This window comes from Myxocyprinus asiaticus, chromosome 48 (genome assembly GCF_019703515.2).
Source record: "Myxocyprinus asiaticus isolate MX2 ecotype Aquarium Trade chromosome 48, UBuf_Myxa_2, whole genome shotgun sequence".
Lineage (NCBI taxonomy): Eukaryota > Metazoa > Chordata > Actinopteri > Cypriniformes > Catostomidae > Myxocyprinus > Myxocyprinus asiaticus.
Genome location: NC_059391.1, coordinates 18,165,578 through 18,182,636, shown reverse-complemented (window position 1 = coordinate 18,182,636; position 17,059 = coordinate 18,165,578). Strand labels below are relative to the sequence as shown.

The window sequence follows — 17,059 nt, the reverse complement described above, 5'->3', positions numbered from 1 at the left end:
GGGGTGTTCTGTGTTATATTTTATGTAGTTTAGTTAATGTTTACTGCATTATTTAAATTTCACGTGTTACCCTGACGGTGTTTAGTGTTTGTGTGAGTGACAATGAGCACTATTTCTACATGTTCATTGGTCATTGCTCTTGGAAGGGCCACTATTGAGTATCTTCATGTCATCATGTTCAAGACTTTGCTATGGTGGGGGTGGAATGGCTGGTAAAAAAATATGACCTACAAAGAAAACTGCTACATGTGCTTCACTGAAGACCAATCGGTGCAGTTTATCTTCTCTTCTGGACAACTTGCATCTCATCCATGCTGCTCCTCATGGACCCTGCTCAGATCCCTCAGGGAGAAGATCAAAAACAGCACTGATTTGGACAACAGGTAGAGAATGAGAGGTGATTCTGTAGTGATTCTTGGATATTGACATTGTGATGTCAATCTGATGAGTGTTCCTTTTCATTTAAAGTATCTATCTATCCATTCATCCATCATCTATCCATCTGTCTGTCTGTCTGTCTATCTAAACTCAGCAAAAAAAGAAACATCCCATTTTCAGGACACGGTATTTTAAAGATAAATTTGTAAAAATCTAAATAACTTTACAGATCTTTATTGTAATGGGTTTAAACAATGTTTTCCATGCTTGTTCAATGAGCCATAAACAATTAATGAACATGCACCTGTGGAACGGTCATTAAGACACTAACAGCTTACAGATGGTAGGCAATTAAAGTCACAGTTGTAAAAACTTAAGACACTAAAGACACCTTTCTACTGACTCTGAAAAATACCAAAAGAAAGATGCCCAGGGTCCCTGCTCATCTGCGTGAACGTGCCTTAGGCATGCTGCATGGAGGCATGAGGACTGCAGATGTGGCCAGGGCAATAAATTGCAATGTCCATACTGTGAGACGCCTAAGACAGCGCTACAGGGAGACAGGAAGGACAGCTAATCATCCTCGCAGTGGCAGACCACATGTAACAACACCTGCACAGGATCGGTACATCCGAATATCACACCTGCGAGACAGGTACAAGATGGCAACAACAACTGCCCGAGTTACACCAGGAACGCACAATCCCTCCATCAGTGCCAAGACTGTCCGCAATAGGCTGAGAGAGGCTGGACTGAGGGCTTGTAGGCCTGTTGTAAGACAGGTCCTTACCAGACATCACCGGCAACAGTGTTGCTTATGGGCTTAAACCCACCTTCGCTGGACCAGACAGGATTGGCAAAAAGTGCTCTTCACTGACAAGTCATGGTTTTGCCTCACCTGGGGTGATGGTCGGACTCGTGTTTATCATCGAAGGAATGAGCGTTACACCAAGGCATGTACTCTGGAGCGGGATCAATTTGGAGGTGGAGGGTCCGTCATGGTCTGGGGCGGTGTGTCACAGCATCACGGGACTGAGCTTGTTGTCATTGCAGGCAATCTCAACGCTGTGCGTTACAGGGAAGATATCCTCCTCCCTCATGTGGTACCCTTCCTGCAGGCTCATGACCCTCCAGCATGACATTGCCATCAGCCATACTGCTCATGCTGTGCATGATTTCCTGCAAGACAGGAATGTCAGTGTTCTGCCAATAAATGTTTCAGGTAAGTGCTCTCAGGCTTCGGACACCTCTCTATTAGAATTTTTACACATTTCTCATTGAGCAAAAGCTTCCAGCTCATTGACATTCTTTGGTTTCTGTGCTGCAAAACACCCCATAACAGGACTGACCCACCTCCATGCTTGACTGTGGGGATGGTGTCGTTCTTGTCATCACCTCATCATCTTATTCCAGACGTACTGCTGACCCATGGGTCTAAAACTCATTTTCAGTTTAGTGTCATACATCTATAAAACCTTCTTCCAGGACTCCACAGGTCTTTCCTAATTACTTCTTGAATATTCAGTCAGCTGGAGTCAACATTTCCCTTGATGAAGTTTTGCTTTCTTCCACAACCCAAGAAGGTTGCTGTTGTACCATATTAAAAAAAAAATGTATGAATGGTGCTGCCAACTTTGTCTATTGGAAATTGAAGTGCCTTGGAAATGTACTTTTAGCCATGACCTTTCTTGTGTAATGAAATAATCTCCTCTATTAGCTTTTGAGACAGCTTATTTTTAATTGCATTTTTTGCATTGAAATACATTTTTGCTTACAACGCTAAACTTAAATTTGAAAACTTAAATAAGTGCCATTGCAGATTAATGACTTAATTTTGTTTTAAAACAATTACTTGTGTAGCCTTACATATTTAAGAAACAGCTACATGCAACAGGGGTTGAATAATTATGACATGGCTGTATTTAAAAAAAAACTCCTGCTATTTACAAATATTAGGTTATATATTCACACTATGACTTTGAATGTGTCACTCAACTGATAAAGATGTAAAGTTAAAAAATTCTGGGTCATCAGAAAAGCTTACCTTTGTAAATCCTTACTGTATTGGGGGGGTTGAATAATTTCGATTGCAACTGTATACTGGTTGGTTAATGAGCTCTTTGCTGAAATACATAAGTGAATGAAAAAAAAAACTTGCTTCTATAACCTTAGGTAGGACAAGAAGACATTGGAAGGCCTTTGTGACACTTTAAGGATGCTTTGAATCTACCAGAAGAGCAGGGTGTAAACCTACCCTACTTTTTCCATGCAGGAGAGACAGGTTTCTTTCACATCTTACCTCTTTCATGTGGCACAGAGCAGTTGAACCCAAATGAGTCTCAAATATCCTTTAGTGTCGAGTACTTTCAAAGCAAAAATGATTGAATGCATGTTCCATTTTACAGTTACTCTCTTCCCCATACTCTTTCCCACACAAATTCACAGGGAACAGATGTTGATCAGAACATTATGGATGCTCTTCTATTCAACACCACACGGATAGGGCATGGCTTTGCCTTGGCATGTCATCCTGTAGTTAAAGAAATGTCTAGAAAAATGGATGTACCAATTGAAGTTTGCCTCATCTCAAATCAGGTACATTATCACTCACTATGTATTACATTTAGCAGAGACTTTTATCCAAACTGACTTGTACATGAGGAAAATCACAAGCAAATTATTGTATTTATATACACTACCGGTCAAAAGTTTTCACATTTTAGAATAATAGTAAAGTCATCTCAACTATGGAATAACATATATGGAACTATGGGAATTATGTTGTGACTAAACAAAATCCAAAATAAATCAAAACTGTGTTATATTTTAGCATCTTCAAAGCAGTCACCCTTTGCCTAGAATTTGCAGAAATGTACTCTTGACATTTTCTCAACCAACTTCTTGAGGTACAGTAACACCCTGGGATGCTTTTTAAACAATATTGAAGGAGTTCCCATCTATGCTGGGCACTTAGTGGCTGCTTTTCTTTATTATTTGGTCCAAGACATCAATTTCAAAAACTTTTTTGTTTTTAAATACAATTTTAGTTTTGTAATGAAATAAATTAATATGGTGGCACAATTATATTTTTGTCTACAAAACTAATTTCAAACATTTAAGCATACACCTTCAGATCAAAAGATTTTTAAGATCATGAGAAACATTTCAGGCAAGTGACCCCAAACTTTTGAACGGTAGTGTATAGGGGTGTTTGTTTGAGCACTTTCATGTCACAAAGGTTGATTTTTATTAAAAAGAAACGTTTTTATTTTTATTAAAACATTTTTTTACTTGTTATATGTAGGACACTTTAAAAAATGACTTGGAAACTTTTACCTTCACCAGTTATTTTAGTGCTTTTAACACCTTTTATGTACAGATTTGATTGTTTTAGCCTGTCCCAGACCCAGACTTTGAATGTGAAACTATGAAAGTCCTTTATAAAAATACAAATTATTACATGTTTAAAACCATGATAAACTAAATAAAGAGTTAAATAAAAATAAACCATTTTAATATTTATTGTGGAAAAATTATTTCTAATAATTTTACCAAAATTAAGACTGTCCCACAGTGGTGGTGTCATTTCCACCACACCATACAATTTTGCCCCTAAAAAAAAAAAAAAAAAAAACTTAAGTTAGTGTACTTGTTTAGCAGGTTGACAAAAGAATCAGTGAAGAGCATGCTTGAGATGAAATAAGACGAGACAAGTGATGTTTGCAGAAAACAAAGATAAATCAAGGTAAATATCACTTGTGAGCAGAGTACTTTTATTGTGCGTCATATCCAATTAAGCTGCAGTTTTGTCAAAAGTGTGAAAATATTGTGTGTATTTAGGATACATACAATTTTAACTATGAAGTTAGCCTTAGCAAGACAAAGTAGTTGGCCATTTTATTTTCAAAATGTTAAAAAATGCAATTTCCACCATGGAAATCTATTAAACAATACAGAATTTAAGATGTGATGGAAATGACTATCCACAGGGAACATAATAATAATGGTCTGGTCATTGAGCTGCTCTGTTTCCTTGTTAGGTGTTGAAACTGGTTTCAGATTTGCGGAATCAACCGGCTGCAGTGCTGACGGCTGAGGGTCATCCTCTGGTGATCAGTTCTGATGGTCCAGCTGTCTTTGGGGCCGCTGGCCTGTCTCACAATTTCTGTGAAGCATTCATGGGCTTTGGAGAAATGAGCTTTAATCTAGGCACACTAAAAGAGCTGGTCATGAATTCTCTCAGGTAATATATGGCTACCAACAGTATTATAGGCCAGTAAATGTACATTTAATGTTTATAGATATTACTATTTTAAAAGATATAAACTGCTTCTCATGTAATCTGTAAAATGATCAGTATTTTATACAGATTATGAGGTAACATATATGTGTTTTTGCATACTGTTGTGTACAGGACTTAATTTTGATCTAGAAATATCTTAATTTATCAGAGATTTTCACTAGTGTAATCTAAAACATGCCATTGCAGTATATTTTTAACTTTTGTCCTCTCACTCTTTACTTTCAGGTACTGATCTTTGCCAAGTCAGACAAAGAAAAAGTCTATTGAGACTTTGCTGGTAAAATGGGGCAAGTTTGTCTTGCAGAGTTTATTGTAGACTATTTTAAGAGGTCATCTCTAAACAAGGGCAATTTTAAACATTGAAATAAGTGCATTGTTTACAGATATTCTTCCCCTGTCTCTTTTGTTTGACATTGGCGAATATACAGGAGTGTGTGAATACTGTAATTAATGCTGCTTTGCAGATTCTGAGGAACTGACTGTAGTATCTTGAACTGGCCTGTGCTGCCTTCTGGTGGAGAACGTGTAGAGAACTTTCATACTTCTACTCAAAAGCTGTTCACAACAAAATGGAGGACTCTTAAACCTCAGGCCATTGAGAGACTTGTATGTGCTTTAATACTTAAATACTAGTATTTAATACTTGATGCAATCAGATTTCATGACAGCAAAGTACATAGAGGTATAAAAAGGGTAGACCACTTTATTCTTTTCAGGGCACCTGATAAGCCATCTATCATTTACAAAACAATTATTTACTAAATCAGTTCATCTTTATTATTTTATATATATATATATAAAACTGGGGTGTTTAAAACATTTTAAGATATTTTTACTTTAATGGCCATGGCAGGTTGACTTAAAGAGATAGTTCACCCAAAAATGCCATCCCAGATGTGTATGATTTTTCTCTGCAGAACACAAAGATTTTTAGAAAAATATCGCAGCTCTGTAGGTTCATACAGAACAAGTGAATGGTGACCAGAACTTTGAAGATCCAAAAAGCACATAAAGGCAGCATAAAAGTAATCCATACGACTCCACTGGTTAAATCCTTGTCTTCAGAAACGATATGATAGGTGAGGCTGAGAAACAGATTAATATTCAAGTCCTTTTTTACTTTATATCTCCACTTTCACATTCTTTTGTTTTTGGCGATTGACCTTCATGCATATCACCACCTACTTGACAGGGAAGAGAATTTGTAGTAAAAAAGAGCTTAAATATTGATCTGTTTCTCACCCATACCTATCACACCGCTTCAGAAGACATGAGTCGTATGAATTACTTTTATGCTTCCTTTATGTACTTTATGGAGCTTCAAAGTTCTGGCCAACATTCACTTGCATTGAATGGACAAACAGAGCTGAAATATTCTTCTAAAAATCTTGGTTTGTGTTCTGCAGAATAAAGAAAGTCATACATCTGGGTTGGCATGAGGTGGTTAAATGATGAGAGAATTTTCATTTTTGTGCAACTGAAGTTGATTTCCCCTTCTATCCAATGAAAGGCAAGGTGCTGACAGTAAAATGATATATTTGATTGTCCTCAATTCTGTATTCTTTATCTACTGCTGGTGTTAAACTGGGAAAAATAGCACTCATAAGGAATGTTGGTGTACACCTTATGAAGATGTTTCTTCCTGTAAATGGAAACGCTTTGTTAAAATTTTTACAATAAGTAATACATAATAAGGTACAGAGTAATCAAATGCATAATGGAGATGGTATTTTAAAATGTTACTTTACACAAATGTTACAATGCAACAGTCCACTGATTTCCTTTAAATAGTAATTCAATGTAAAAATTTGGTATTACTGTATAATATTACTGCACAGACACTGGAGAGTACACAAGTGCACTTTCAGAAAAAAACGACAACAAATAAAATAACAGGGTATGGCCTGACTTTCACAACTTTAATATAGACTTTAATAAATTAGCTTTAGTCAACATTGTTTGCAACTCACTGGGCATCATGGGCCTGGGCCAGTTGTGCATTGGCATTGTCCATAGCCCTGCGGAGCTCCTTATTAATACACACTTGCTGTCTTTCAAACAGCAATGCAGCACGGGCTGATGTCATGCGCATGTTATACTCCTAGAGCTCCTTTTCCCGCTGCTCTATGCAAGCGCGCTGCATACAACACATTTGTTCAGATTATGTTCATCTGTTGTACTTAAGCACATATGAGAGTGTCCTTTAATATTTTAAGACAAATTAAAAAAACGATTACCAAAGCGTATTTTGAACTATCTCCATCAGAGACGTCAAACCTGATCCCTTAACAACAAAGTACCCAGTGCAGGGCTTTACCTTCTTCTCTCCTGCTTGGTGCTGCTTGAGTGTACATTTGCAGTTCTTTCAGGGTCATCCCCTTGTAACAGTCACTGCGCAGGTGAGACAGACCCAGCACACTAGCATTTTGTTCAGGGTTTTCAGTCAGCAGGTCTCCATTTAGCTGATTCAGGATGTTCATCTGGTTGTTCTCCTCCTCTTCGTGACGCTTGTGTCGACATCGATTTGCCATCTCTGCAGCCTACAGTCAGTAAAAAGGGAGGGACCATGGGAAACGATGGCTCAATCAAGAATGAAAGACAGAAAGCTAACCAATAAAGGCCACACATAAATTATAAAGCCTACTTTTTCCTTTTTTTTTTTCTACCTTTGAGCACTTCAGTTGTCAGGTCACTCACCAGTGCCAGATTAAAGTCTTTGTTGGCCATGGTTGCAGCTCTTTTGCATTACTCCTCCATCTTCTGCAGTTCAACAGCTCTGCTGTCCAACAACAGCCTTCTTTGTTCATACTGATCAGAAGGATCAGATCAGATCAGATCAGATTGAGCTTTATTGCCAAGTATGCCTACACATACAAGGAATTTGTCTTGGCGACAGGAGCTTCCAGTGTACAACAATACAAAAATAGCTGCAAGACAGAGATAATAATAAAAAATAAAAAATCATTATACACATACACATAGGTAGTGCAAATCTAATACAAATCTGTTATGTACAGTGCAAATGTGTTTTTTGTTTTTTTTTCTCAGAGGAATGAAATGGCAGAAGAGGTTGGATAAATATAAAAAAGGCTAAACTGTATATTGCACATAGTTATTGCTCAATGGGGCAATTTAACTGTTCATGAGATGGATAGCCTGAGGGAAAAAACTGTTCCTGTGCCTGACGGTCTGGTGCTCAGAGCTCTGAAGCGTCGGCCAGAAGGCAACAGTTCAAAAAGGTAGTGGGCAGGGTGAGTGGGGTCCAGAGTGATTTTTCCAGCCTTTTTCCTCACTCTGGAAGTGTATAGTTCCTGAAGGGAGGGCAGGGGGCAACCAATAATCCTCTCAGCAGTCCGAACTGTCCTTTGTAGTCTTCTGATGTCTGATTTCGTAGCTGAACCAAACCAGACAGTTATAGAAGTGCAGAGGACAGACTCAATGACTGCTGAGTAGAACTGTATCAGCAGCGCCTGTGGCAGGTTGAACTTCCTCAGCTGGCGAAGGAAGTACAACCTCTGATGGGCCTTTTTCACAATGGAGTTAATGTGGGTCTCCCACTTCAGGTCCTGTGAGATTTTAGTGCCCAGGAACCTGAATGACTCCACTGCTGCCACAGTGCTGTTTAGAATGGTGAGGGTGGTCAGTATTGGGGTACTGATGCACTAAATAGTAAATAAAATAGAAAACATATACCATCTTTACACTGCAAAGGCAGCACAGATGCTGCAATCTAAGTAGCATGTACAGTTGAAAGTCAGAAGTTTACATACACCTTAGCCAAATACATTTAAACTAAGTTTTTCACAATTCCTGACATTTAATCGTAGAAAACATTACCTGTCTTAGGTCAGTTAGGATCACTACTTCATTTTAAGAATGTGAAGTGTCAGAATAATAGTAGAGAGAATGAATTTCAGCTTTTATTTCTTTCATCACATTCCCAGTGGGTCAGAAGTTTACATACACTTTGTTAGTATTTGGTAGCATTGCCTTTAAATTGTTTAACTTGGGGCAAACATTTTGGGTTGCCTTCCACAAGCTTCTCACAAGAAGTTGCTGGAATTTTGGCCCATTCCTCCAGACAGAGCTAGTGTAACTGAGTCACGTTTGTAGGCCTCCTTGCTTGCACACACTTTTTCAGTTCTGCATACAAATTTTGGATTTGAGGTCAGGGCTTTGTGATGGTCACTCCAATACCTTGACTTTGTTGTCCTTAAGCCATTTTGCCACAACTTTGGAGGTATGCTTGGGGTCATTGTCCATTTGGAAGACACATTTGCGACTGAGCTTTAACTTCCTGGCTGATGTCTTGAGATGTTGCTTCAATATATCCACATAATTTTCCTTCCTCATGGTGCCATCTATTTTGTGAAGTGCACCAGTCCCTCCTGCAGAAAAGCACCCCCACAACATGATGCTGCCACCCCCACTCTTCACGGTTGGGATGGTGTTCTTCGGCTTGCAAGCCTCACCCTTTTTCCTCCAAAACATAACAATGGTCATGGCCAAACAGTTAAATTTTTGTTTCATCAGACCAGAGGACATTTCTCCAAAAAGTAAGACCTTCGTCCCCATGTGCACTTGCAGCTGTAGTCTGACTTTTTTATGGCAGTTTTGGAGCAGTGGCTTCTTCCTTGCTGAGCAGCCTTTCAGGTAATGTCAATATAGGACTCGTTTTACTGTGGATATTTACTGTGGATATTTACTGTGGATTGTCTACCTGTTTCCTCCAGCATCTTCACAAGGTCCTTTGCTGTTGTTCTGGGATTGATTTGTACTTTTTGCACCCAAACTACATTCAACTCTAGGTGACAGAATGCGTCTTCTTCCTGAGCGGTATGATGGCTGCATGGTCCCATGGTGTTTATACTTGCGTACTATTGTTTGTACAGATGAACGTGGTTCCTTCAGGCATTTGGAAATTGCTCCCAAGGATGAACCAGACTTGAGGAGGTCCACAATTTATTTTCTTGCCCTTATTAATGGCTGATTTCTTTTGATTTTCCCATGGTGTCAAGCAAAGAGGCACTGAGTTTGAAGGTAGGCCTTAAAATACATCCACAGGTACACCTCCAGTTGACTCCAATTGGCCTATCAGAAGCTAATTGCCTAAAGGCTTGACATAATTTTCTGGAATTTTCCAAGCTGCTTAAAGACACAGTTAACTTAGTGAATGTAAACTTCTTCCCCAGTGTGAGATTAATAAAGTGCAGTGCTTGGGTAGCTCAGTGGTAAAATATGCTGGCTACCACCCCTGGAGTTCGCTAGTTCGAATCCCAGAGTGTGCTGAGTGACTCCAGCCAGGTCTCCTAAGCAACCAAATTGGCCCGGTTGCTAGGGAGGGTAGAGTCACATGGGGTGACCTCCTCGTGGTTGCTATAATGTGGTTTGTTCTCGGTGGGGTGCATGGTGAATTGAGCGTGGTTGCTGCGGTGGATGGCGTGAAGCCTCCACACGCACTATGTCTCCGTGGCAACGTGCTCAACAAGCCACGTGTTAAGATGTGCGGGTTGACTGTCTCAGACGCGGAGGCAACTGGGATTCGTCCTCCGCCACCCAGACTGAGGACTTAGAGCGCATTGGGAATTGGGCATTCCAAATTGGGAGAAAAAGGGGAAAAATCCAAAAAAAAATAAAAGAAAAAAAATAAAGTGCAGTGCTGATATATGTAGATCATGAGTGATCAAGAGTTCAAAAGTCTGATTGCTTGGGGGAAGAAGCTGTCATGAAGTCGGCTGGTGCGGGTCCTGATGCTGTGATACCGCCTGTCTGATGGTAGCAGTGAGAACAGCCCATGGCTCGGGTGGCTGGAGTCTCTGATGATCCTCTGAGCTTTTTTCACACACCGCCTAGTATATACTGTATGTCCTGGAGGGAAGCTCATGTGTGTGGCAGTTTGCACCACACTTTGCAGGGCTTTGCGGTTGAGGGCGGTGCTGTTGCCCTACCAGGCAGTGATGCAGCCAGTCAGGATGCTCTCTACAGTGCTGGTGTAGAACCGTGTGAGGATGTGGTGATTCATTCCAAACTTCCTCAGCCGTCTCAGGAAGAAGAGGCGCTGGTGAGCCTTCTTCACAATGGCCTCAGTGTGGACAGACCATGTGAGTTCCTCAGTGATGTGGACACTGAGGAACTTGAAGCTGATGACTCTCTCCACTGGTGCTCCATTGATGGTGATGGGACTGTGTTCTCTGTCTTTTCTCCTGAAGTCCACCACAAGCTCCTTGGTCTTACTGACGTTGAGGGAGAGGTTGTGCTCCTGACACCAGCATGTCAGAGTGTGCACCTCCTCTCTGTAGGCCGATTCATCATTGTCAGTGATGAGACCTACCACCATCGTATCATCAGCGAACTTTATGATGGCATTGGAGCTGTGTGTTGCCACAATTGACAAAGACAAATACTTTGAACACAGGTTCACCACAGGGAACCATATCACCTTTACTATTCTCACTGTATACTAATGAATTTAAAATTCAGGATGCACATTTTATTTTAATTAAATATGCAGATGACATGGCACTTGTCGGCCTTTTGCAGAAAGGTGGAACGGAAATGAATAATCTTTATTATAATCACGTAAATTCCCTCCAGAATTGGTGTTGGTTGAGTGCACTTGAGATTAATGTGAATAAAACCAAAGAATTAGTTGTTACAAGCAAGAAGCAAGAAATCTCTGAACAAGTAGAACATTTAATACTTGGTGTGCACCCTGTAGAAATAGTTGGTAGTTTTTAATATCTGGGAACATGTATAGATATTCATCTTAATTTTATTGAGAATACAGATTATGTTTTAAAAAAGCAATGCAGAGACTGCATCTTATTAGGAGGTTAAACCACTTTGCTGTAAGTAAAGACATTTTAGAAATGGTTTACAAGAATCTCGTGGAAAGCATTATGTCTTTCAATATGACCATGTGGTATGGAAACCTGAGCGTAAAAAACAAAGCAAAGTTGTCCAAAGTTGTTAATGTAGCAAGTAAAATTGTAGGTAAGACACAGAGGCTGCTAAACGATATATTTATATATAAAGTAAAACAAAAAGCTTTGGTGATTATAGAGGATCTTACCCATCCTCTACACAGTCATTTTCAGTTATTACCCTCAGGAAGGTGTTTTAGGCAACCACGGGCTATCAAGAAAGTGTATCAGATATCATTTGTGCCAACTGCAGTCAGATTATTAAACACGTAGTTGTATATGTGTGTAAATATGTGGGTAGGTATTTGAATATGCCTGAGGAGGGTATACTTTTAATGGATTATATTTATGTTTTTATTTTGTTTTTTTATGGTGTTTTATGTGATGTGGTGGTGTTTTTATTGTGTATGGTGAAGCCGAAGACAATTTCCACATTGTGGAAAATAAAGTCACTGAACTGAACTGAACACAGTCATGTGTGTACAGGGAATACAGAAGTACAGAAGACAGAAGTTAACCATGTAAAAGCAATTGAAATGCTTACAAAATGAAAGTTCTCATATTGTGAACTGAAAGTTGGCTGAACAAGAAATTAGTAGTTCTCTCAACAAGAATTTTTACATTTACTGAACAAAGTCACATTGACTAAACAGAGCAATGCTACTGATGACAATTATTATGACAGTTGTTGAGAGAACTTGCCTTGCTCAACAATTTACTCCAATTGTGCGGAATTTGTCATTGAAAATCCACTCTTGGCGTTGCTGCTCCCTGTTTCTCCTCCTGTCAAGTTGAGCAGATGTGATTCGGTCAGACAGATTCTCAACGTGGGTCGTTATCTTATATCGCCGCTATTAATCGATTTGTGAAAATTCTTAGTCAGGAAAACTATCAACAAACTGACGATCCGTGTTAGAAAATGGAACCCTCTCTCCGTCATTTAACGTTTTGCCTTGCCAATTTTTCAGACGTGAATGCTGAAAAAAAAACACACACAAAAAAAAAAAACCACACATATACTGTACAATATTTTCTATCATGGGGAGGATTCTTTTATTGACTTCTATTGTTTTATATTGAGCTGATGATATTTTCTATCCCCTATAACTCTGTCCCAACTCAAAGCGTAGTTTAAGGGGAGCTGGGGGGACCATTGCACCCCTAGGATGGCAGCGCCCTCAACAGTAGTGATTGTGAACACATATTCTGTTTCATATGCATTTTAGGTTGCACTTTATTTCAGAGTACGTGTTCTTTCAGTATACTTACAGTGTATTTACCCAAGAAAATACTGTGTAATATTAGGTGACTACATGTACCTAACATGGGTTAAGGTTAGGATTGGGGTTTTAGGCAGGAGCGTAGCAGTCATTTTAAAAGTGTGGGGGGGCACAGCTGTCAGTAGGTGGCTTGCACCGACCCAACACTTACAGTGCAGTATTAATATATTACAGTATATATTAATATATACAGTAAGTATTATATTAATATATGCATATTATTTACATTTAATATTTGTAGTGTTTTAAAGATTCAAGTATTCATTCAGATCCATTTAATGATTCAGTGACCAATTCTGGTTCGGTTTTAAGCATTATAAGAACAAAGCAAATCTATAACTTCCTTACAGTTTGTGAGCTGCTGAGCATGACTTTTATCAAAAAACAATAGTAATAGTCTTATAATAATTATAATGAGTTTCAATAGGGGGCCCGGGTAGCTCAGCGAGTATTGACGCTGACTACCACCCCTGGAGTCATGAGTTCAAATCCAGGATGTGCTGAGTGACTCCAGCCAGGTCTCTTAAACAACCAAATTGGCCCGGTTGCTAAGGAGGGTAGAGTCATATGGGGTAACCTCATCATGGTCACGATTAGTGGTGCTTACTCTCAATGGGGCATGTGGTAAGTTGTGCATGGATTGTGGAGAGTATCATGAGCCTCCACATGCAGAGTCTCCACGGTGTCATGCACAACAAGCCACATGATAAGATGTGGAAACTGAGACTTGTCCTCTGCCACCCAGATTGAGGTGAGTAACCACACAACCACAAGGACCTACTAAGTAGTGGGAATTGGGCATTCCAAATTAGGAGAAAAGGGGATAAAAAAAATAATTATAATGAGTTTCAATAACGTCCATGTGTTTTCATGTATAAAAAAGCGTGTCTACATATCTATTCACTCCAGTAAAAAGTGTTCTAAGAACACAGCAGATCTATCTTTTTTCTACAGTTTGTCGACTGCATACCAACATATAGGTAAAAAACAGGAGCTGATATTAAAAATAGCTTACATATTTAACACAGATCTAGTAATCTGCTTAAACTGGCAGAAAAAACTGATCAAACTATTACCTCACAAACATAATGTAAAAAGCATAACTAAATGAAGACTCATGTGCTGATATAAACTCCACTTACAATGTGTGCTTAAAAGAAGGATTGTCCTTTGTTTTTTTTTCTGCAGTGAATATTGAAATATTCACTTGAGTAATAAAGTGTGACAACTAGCCCCTGTCCCCCTATATAAAGTAAATTAAATAGAAAAGAAAAAAAAAAAACATTTATAAAGAAATGAGATGATCCAGGGAATTTGACTTTGCAGTTGTAGACATAGGACCAATGTAAGTCACTCAGAAAGTTATCAATACAAATGGCTAATTACTTCTCTAAAACGGTACTTTCTAAAACACTTTTCTTACATAAAAGTTTTGGATTTTCTCTCCACAAATTCAAATGTCAATATTTTACTCATACACCACGTTTTTCCCTTAAAAGGACATGTTATGATGCTCTTCAGCAGTCACAGAAATGCAAACGTATTCTTTCCTTCATGTATTCTAAATATATAATTTATATTATTTTAGAAATATGGTAACCCAAGTGTACGTAAAGTAATATTCCGGGTTCAATACAAGTTAAACTCAATCGACGGCATTTGTGACATAATGCTGATTACCACAAAATAATAATATGTTTCCAATGAGGCTAAAATGCACCTGGAGGAAATACAGTTCTGTAAAACTTTAAATATCAGGTCTGTGGACCAAAATATTTGTGTCAGAGTGTGGCATGTCTGTCTGAGTCATGTCACTGTCAACTTAACAGAGAATGTGTAGTTTTAAGTGTAATAATATGAATAAAATCTCTGTCATCTGTAATAATAAGACTAATATTAATTACATAAATCATTTAATATATAGCATTACATAGTGCTAAAATCACATGTTCTGTGTTAATCGTAATTGTTGTTTCAATGTCTAAAATGGAAGATTTTAAAGAGTGAGATTAACAAAACAAACAATTAATTTAAGATATTTCATTGTTGTATGATCACCCTACTGTCTTTAAAATTCATTCTTATGGTAACTTTATTATTCTGATAAAATTGCACATGTAAAACATTTCAAAATGAAAGTTTATATATTGTTTGCAGATGTGTGTGAAAATTAGAAAGACCAAAAATTCTGTAAGAAGAAAAAATGTCAGTACTTACTTTGACATCAGTATCCTGTCCCTGCTGTCAGAAACAGAAATAAGGGTGATAAAATAATATTTGTAACTCAGATTCAAGTACTTAGAAGAGGACAAAGATTGTACTCCAGTTGGTCTTTTCTGAATAAGTTTAAAATAAGCTTTTATAATGTTTTAGGTTAAGTATGGGGAGGTCTCTGTCTTATCTTAAAGTTTCACAACCAGAAGAGGTTAAAGTGTGTGTGTGTGGAGGGGTTAGTGGGAGAGAAAAAAATTACATTGAAAATATTAAAATTATTCTACAAATTAAGCTTTAAAACCTGTATCTTGAAATAGTTTATTATGATTCAGGATAAAAGATTAAATGTAAAATATTTCATTAAACATAATGAGATGAATAAACTTTAAAAACACAGTTTTAGAAATGGCTTATCTGTAAGCTCCATAAACAGAAGTCCTCCACTTAGTATTAAGAAAAAAAAGCACTTACTCATGTTCAGAGAGTTTCTAGGCCTTTTAATAGTTGTTGTTTTATTACCAGAGGACATTGTTGAAAGACTCATGGAATAGCATGAACCTCTGACTATTATTAGAAGTTTTTTTTTTTTTTAATGTTTAGCATCATGTTAAAAGTAATATTTGATTACCATTTTGTTTAATTATCATCAGCATTGTACAATTTACAAGTAATTTTAACATCAAATATACTCAATTACTTTGAAATAGTTTTCTGTATCTCAATTGTTAAATTGATAATCATGTTTAAATGGTGTACATGTTGGATTCTGAATAAAAGAATAACAGTGAAATATTAAATTGCTTAAACATTAATAATTACAAATCATTAATCATAAAGAGGAGTTTACACTTTAAAAACATATAAAACATATAAATTCACATGTTTTAAATATGATAGTTTGTTATATGATTGATGTATGTTTGTTTTAACATTAATTTTATACTTAAATTACAGGTAATGAAACATTTGTTTTCCTTCCGTAGTGTCCTTGATGCTGTATGATAGAGGTAAAATCAGAATGAAAGGTTTGTTTCTGTTTAGCAGCATAGTCCTACTGTTCATTTTACATTTTGGGTCAGACATGCAGGGTCTGTCTTCAGTTTCATGGACAGAAGGTCTTTGGTAAATGTGAAGAGGAAAAGTGCTGACTTACATTTGACAAGATAAAGACTAAACCTCTAAAAGTTGTTATTGAGAGAAAGAGAGAGTGTACATTTAAAAAATGTATTGATTTCAAATTTCATTGATCTGAATTAAGTTATCTTTATATAGTCTACACATATTATGGTTAAAAAAGTAAATGTGAAATATTTAATTAAAAATAATGAGGAATACATTTTTTAAGTTAGTCAATTAAAAGTTTTAAACATGGTAGTTTTTTTAAATGACCGGTGTAAGTACATTTTGTTTTAGCATTCATTTATACTTATACAAAATAAACATATTGAAATGTAATGAATCATTGTTTAAATTTACTTTGTGCTTCATGAGACACATCGCTGTGTTTAGTAGCCTAGGCATAGTGTTTAAAATATTTTTGAACCATTGAGAAACTTGGTCAAATTCAGACCACACACTCTCTTTGGAGAAAAAGCCGATCTTCAGCCATTTCGGTAGACATGGTCACCAACCTTCAAAATATCTTAATAACAACAACATCCTTTTAAACATTTCACTTGACACACCCGAATTATATCAGTTAAATACAAACCAACCGTTAAATCTTTATCTGTTAAAAAACACTCAAACTTTATCTTCAAACACATAACCGTCATTACGTCATCCACTATCACACACATGCAGCTGTCAGCCACAGTCACGCTCACCATCCTAATCTTATCTCGTCCATCAATCTTATCTCATCCATCAATCTCCTTTTGACAGTTAGTACCCTACATTACTACTTAAATCAAACAAAATGTATACCTATTTCACATGTCACTAATGGCAAATAACCTAAC

General features: G+C 37.4%; 1 protein-coding gene and 1 pseudogene across 1 annotated transcript; one reads left to right on the top strand and one right to left on the bottom strand.

The window, feature by feature from the left end:
- The first annotated feature begins 1,751 nt into the window (after positions 1 to 1,751).
- Positions 1,752 to 5,981, top strand: LOC127437353 (adenosine deaminase 2-A-like). Its single transcript, XM_051692179.1, has 4 exons — positions 1,752 to 1,793; positions 2,593 to 2,659; positions 2,816 to 2,973; positions 4,419 to 5,981. The coding sequence occupies exons 1-4, from the start codon at positions 1,752 to 1,754 to the stop codon at positions 4,623 to 4,625; spliced, it is 474 nt and encodes a 157-aa protein (XP_051548139.1). The 3' UTR covers positions 4,626 to 5,981.
- An 11-nt stretch (positions 5,982 to 5,992) lies between these two features.
- Positions 5,993 to 15,210, bottom strand: LOC127437352 (RIB43A-like with coiled-coils protein 2; annotated as a pseudogene).
- Positions 15,211 to 17,059: the final 1,849 nt, after the last annotated feature.

Excerpts from the sequence above, each read along its gene's own strand:
- LOC127437353 (XM_051692179.1), top strand. The coding sequence starts at position 1,752 with ATGGTGTCGTTCTTGTCATCACCTCATCATCTTATTCCAGAC. Across the intron at positions 1,794-2,592 it reads CTCATCATCTTATTCCAGAC|GATGCTTTGAATCTACCAGA; the intron begins GTACTGCTGACC and ends TGACACTTTAAG. Across the intron at positions 2,660-2,815 it reads TTTCCATGCAGGAGAGACAG|ATTCACAGGGAACAGATGTT; the intron begins GTTTCTTTCACA and ends TTTCCCACACAA.